General features: G+C 43.4%; 1 protein-coding gene across 1 annotated transcript; it reads left to right on the forward strand.

Annotated features, from left to right (window-relative positions):
- The first annotated feature begins 670 nt into the window (after positions 1 to 670).
- LOC147884726 (uncharacterized) lies at positions 671 to 3,690 on the forward strand. Its single transcript, XM_087397575.1, has 3 exons — positions 671 to 1,713; positions 1,995 to 2,359; positions 2,861 to 3,690. The coding sequence occupies exons 1-3, from the start codon at positions 1,590 to 1,592 to the stop codon at positions 3,158 to 3,160; spliced, it is 789 nt and encodes a 262-aa protein (XP_087253701.1). The 5' UTR covers positions 671 to 1,589; the 3' UTR covers positions 3,161 to 3,690.
- Positions 3,691 to 5,277: the final 1,587 nt, after the last annotated feature.

Raw genomic sequence — 5,277 nt, forward strand, 5'->3', positions numbered from 1 at the left:
TTTATTTTATCAAAATTGTCAATAATTTAAGTTACAAGGCCCAACTAGCATAAGCATATATCCAAACTTTTACTAAATAGTAATGATGTGAAAGTAGGCACTAAAGGCCTATGGGCTACTATATTTTACTTACAAAGAAAGGGTCGAGAGGCAACCAAAAAAGGTTCATTGATGGATTTAATGGATGCTAATGGATTGATGGATGCTACTGAGTGGCAAATTAGCATGGAGGAGAGAATTTAAGAGCAACATGTGAGGTGGAGAATTGAAGAGGGCAAGAGGCAAGAAGGTAGTGTGACTTAATGGAGGCATGCAATGGAATGAAAGGCAATAGTAAAGAAATGGGGAGGCTAAGTGAGTTGAATCATCACATGTTAGAGAGGAGAGAAGAATGAAGGCATAGGGAGAGGAAGAATGAAGGCATAGGTAGAAGAAGTTCACTCGAACCCTCTTTCTTCTGCCACAACCTGCACAAATGCAAGTATAAGGTAGATTGTTTTGTTGTTGTGTGTGTTAGGATGTATCTACAAGTATTTCTTGATGCTGTCCTGGTCAGAGCTGCCTTTTCCACTCCACTAACACACGCACCTTTCTTCTTCTTCTCTTTGTCCACCTTGTGGTTGCTCCTCTTCTTCATCTTCTTCTTTTGTTATATATATATGGACCTTGTCCAATGCACTGGTCCATTTTCTGGCCTCTCTCTCATAACCTTGTAAGCCAGTTTTCCTTTGAATCTCCTGCTCTTTTATCATCCCATCAACTGCGCTCTCCTCATCAACCCCGTTTTGGAGCTTCTCCGCCTCTCGCCTCCTTCATCTTTCTCACCCTTTCCTGCACCTTTTTCAGCGCTTTATCGTTTTTCTACCGCCTCCCACACCTTATCCTTCGTTTCCTCTCTCGTCTGATTGCTAGCTTCATGACCCACTATCGCTGCAGTCTGTGTCACGACTCTTCCGATCTCGCGGGAGCTTGCACACTAGATCAGTCTAAGCTTGCAGAATCTCGCCGTTCCACCTTCACCATTTTGAAGCATTAGCCAGCCGTGACGAGCTCTCGCGAGCCGTAGTAACGAGCTTTAGCTGGCCGTGACGATCTTTAGCTAATAGCGAGCCGTTTAAAGGGCTTTAGCACGCCGTGACGAGCTTCATTAGCGAGCCCTGTAGCAAGGCCAAGATTGAACCACGAACATCATTTGTATGAAGGTCTACATGATATCCAGCATATAAAAGATTTGCCTGAATCCCCACAATTCACCGGCCAGTCCCTGCGTTGATCCGGTAGCAGCCTTTGAAAGTTTGGCGCTAAATTTTAACCAGCGCAACTGTTGTAAAAGGATTTGAAACTCGTATCATGCTCCTCTACGGACACATCACACTCTCTGTAAGGCGAATTGGGGCGGGCGTCAATCTCCTTCATAATCTTCCTCGTCTACAGTGCTCGCTGAATGCTACTACTACCATTCTACTCCAACTATTCCTCCCTCGGTTGCGACGCGAGCTTCTTCATTCACACTCCTTGTTATGACATTTGGCAGCTACACCAATTAGATCCTTGGACTTATACAATCTGAACTGCATGCGAGCGAAGAAATGGCCTGGAATAGAAGGTCCGATGAGATTGGAAACGTATCGAAATGTTCTTCTAACTTTGGCTTCAACAAAGCCTGGGTGACGATGTACGATGATCCTTCTCTGTTTCGGCCTTGTGTCACAGGTGGGTTTTCGTTCCATATCCTAAGTCCCATCTCTATGCAATCTTTGTCGTGAACGCTGCAAACTCAAGATGCACGTGCACGCTTTCTTGACAAGTTGGAGATGTTAGATGAATGTTCGCTAGCTGCTCGACCTTATCGCTTCTCTTTCTAGCGCGAGAAATGCCCTGTTGTACACTCTTTAAGTCACTGCGTATCTTTGGTCAGATGGACCGTTTGGCTGTAAATCTTATCCAAAGAGGGCCTCTCACAGTTGATGACTTGATGTTTGCAAACGCCTCAGGTTTCACCGCACCCATCGCGAGATTTCCGAATCCCTCATTGAGCGCATACTTGGATGCCTGCGAAGATGCTTTAGATCTAGACGGATCCGTTGCGGACGACTGTGCAAGCCAGGGGCACAAGAAGAGGAAACTAACAGTGGATCAAGCGAAGACGTTAGAGACGAGCTTCGAGAGGGACAACAAGCTGGAATCGGAGAGGAAGCAGAAGCTGGCCAAGGATCTGGGGCTGCATCCGCGACAAGTGGCGGTGTGGTTTCAGAACCGCCGAGCACGCTGGAAGACAAAACGCCTGGAGCAGGAGTATGTTACGCTCAAATCGGAGTTCGACATGGTGGTTGCAGAGAGCGAGAAACTCAAGGCAGAGGTATGGGGACACTGTCGCATCAGTCCTGCTCTCTCCATCTGGCGCTCTCCCTTCTCTCTCTCTCTCTCTCTCTCGTGCATCGTGACTCGTCACTTCATCCTCCTCTCTTTGAAAATCGTTCCATGGCTTGATCTCTCTCACCTTCTACGCAGCATTCATCAGTAGCTTCCTCCATTCCGAATAACTAATTTCCCCTCACCCTCGTTCCCCTTCACTTTCACACTTCTCTCTATCTTCTTCTACGCATTACACGCGAGGTAGTTCAGCTGAACGAAACAAGCAAAGACAACATCAAATTTTCAAATCGAGCTATCAGTTTGTCTAATTAATTGAGTTCTCAACAATCCCTTCTCTCCAGCTTCATGAAGCGCCGGGATGTTTGCTACGATCCTACTAAATTCTCTCCAATGCCGGCTGACGTGAACCCACTTCAGAGAGCAACAAACGTCCGAATCAGCCTCTCCGGATTCCTTCTGACACGTGCGATGCGTCATTGTACAGGTAGCGAGACTTACAGAGGAGCTGAAAGGCAGGACTCCGAAGCCGGAGCTGAGCGATATCGATGAAAAATTAGAGGGCAAGCTGGAAACGTTACTGGGAGCGGGCGATCCTGCGATGATGATCAAGGACATTTACAAGAACAGAAACAACAACAACAACAACAACAACAACAGCAGCAGCAGCATGGAAGAAATGCAGTGGCCGGGACTTGAATTAGAAGGTGATGAGAATTCTGAAACGAGCAAACCCTATGTGGGATTATTCGCCGCTGCTGATCACGAGCTTTGGGTGTTTAATTAGCTCTAGGGTTTATAGGGTTTTTGTGAGATTGTGTGGTCGGCCTTAGGGTTTTTGCTAATCTTGCTATCTCAACCCACTTTACGTGTGCATGCATACTATACTTCCTTTTCTAATTGCCTAGAATCAACCCAACCCACGCTTGGGACTAAGGCAGGAAACCACCTTAACCTTGCTTGCCTTGCTTTGCGCTCCACTAAAACAAGAGTTAGGCATCATTGAGCTTGATGCCTTGCTTTGGAGAGGCAAGAGTTAGGTTTTACATATGACTTCTCGACTTCACTCATCTCTCTTATAATTTAGCTTCACAATGGAAGAGTTAGGGGTAAACAAATGGGGGCCTCACTATGTCTAAGGTATATGCTCCCAACTTCACTAGAGTGTAGTCTTGTAATTTACATCGTGCAAAATAGTCCATATTAGAAGAGGCCTCCTCTGCAAAATAGTCCATATTACAAGTGGCCTTCTCAAAATATTGAGAGAAGCTCATCTTTTGTGCATATATACTTTCAAAGATAATGCTAAAGGTTCAATGTACCATTAATGTAGAACATAATCGCAAAAAACATGCACAATGGCTTCTACCTTCAAGCTTTCTAAAAACAAAGCATAATCTTTGATTTGTACGAACATTTTTGTTCATTGTGTTTACCTTAGAGGTTCATGCTGAGTTCTTTGGTTCGATATGGAATTGTTTATGTCTTTCCACACCCTTGCAATTAAGACCTTGTTAAAACTAATACTCTAACAATTGGATATTCTGCTTCGCCTATGAGTAAGAAGCCAAGGTATATGAACCTTCACAATACTTTTGAGTCCCCTCCGGCTTTATTCAAGAAATACTCTACTAACAATGCAAATGACTTTTGTGAAATAAGATAGTATGACTACGATTACTCCTTGTAATAATGCTTGGCCTTCTCACGTCTCTTTTTTACACATTCCAAATCTATAAGAATGCTTATCGTGTACCTTTAATATTATGAAACATTCTTTCTAGTCAAGAGTGCCAATTAGTCTTCCTAATTCGTGTAAAATAGTCATAGAAATGAAGAATTCAATGTGTCTTAGACTCCATGAATCTCTACTTATACTTGGTGCATAATGATTCCCAATGAAACATAACCTTTAGAAAAGAAAAAGTATGATCAAACTAATTAAATGCTAACAACTTCCTCAAAGGCATTTTGCTCTTAGTTACATCTATATCTCTCTTTTGATACCTACTTCTCAATAGTAAGAATTTCATTCTAAAAGTTTTCTTTCCATTCAAGGCTCCTTTGTACAGAATATGTTAATATCAAGAAGTCCTTGTATACATTCCACTCCCTTAGACTTTCATTAGGAGAAACATTCAACTTAATCAAACTACAACTATTCATGATTATAGCAATGACAAGGAGAGGATTTGTGATGTTGAAGTTCTACTCTTAATCTCTTATGCAACAATTTTGAAATGTAATATGTGGCTTCATATGGTTGGTTGTACAATATATTTTTTTTTTGGGGCAAAAAAGAGACTTCTATTAAGTAAGAAAGAAACTCGCTAGAGCAAGCTCTGTGTGGAAATACAACATGCTAAGCATGTAATAAAAAACACCTCAGAGGAATGAGGTAGGAAGAAACCAACGCTGAGGTTGAAAATGCCAACTCAACCCTGTAGAAGTCTCAGCAAAGAAGGGAGAGTCTCTCCAATCTCTGAGAAAAGTAACTCTCCTGGAGGAGGCTACTCGAGATGATCCTTGCATGGTCCCCAAATGGCCATCAGAGTGTGTATCGTATCTGTCCAAGTACTGGCCAAGATCTAAGAAGGGTGAACATGAGAACCCTCCAAAGCCTCAGTGCATCTGGCTCTCCAAATGTGCCATGCTGCAATGCTAGCTAAGACCTCCCATGGAGAGTCAATCGAGGAATGAGCAGCCCTGAAGAGAGTGGCTGGAACATCCTTTAGAGAGCATGAATCCACAAGGTGTCATCGAACGTGAAGAGCCGAAGAGGAGTCAAGTCTCTCAAAAAAGACCTGGGGCCTTGAAAGAGTAAGCCAAGCCATTGATCCCCAGGTCATATAGAAAGGTAGGCAAACAAAAGTGCTAAAAAGTCTTGCAATCCCCTTCCATATG

Source organism: Dipteris shenzhenensis, chromosome 26 (genome assembly GCF_047967505.1).
Source record: "Dipteris shenzhenensis isolate YYH24624 ecotype China chromosome 26, Dip_SZ_1.0, whole genome shotgun sequence".
Lineage (NCBI taxonomy): Eukaryota > Viridiplantae > Streptophyta > Polypodiopsida > Gleicheniales > Dipteridaceae > Dipteris > Dipteris shenzhenensis.

Excerpts from the sequence above, each read along its gene's own strand:
- LOC147884726 (XM_087397575.1), top strand. The coding sequence starts at position 1,590 with ATGGCCTGGAATAGAAGGTCCGATGAGATTGGAAACGTATCGAAATGT. Across the intron at positions 1,714-1,994 it reads GTTTCGGCCTTGTGTCACAG|GTTTCACCGCACCCATCGCG; the intron begins GTGGGTTTTCGT and ends CAAACGCCTCAG. Across the intron at positions 2,360-2,860 it reads GCGAGAAACTCAAGGCAGAG|GTAGCGAGACTTACAGAGGA; the intron begins GTATGGGGACAC and ends GTCATTGTACAG.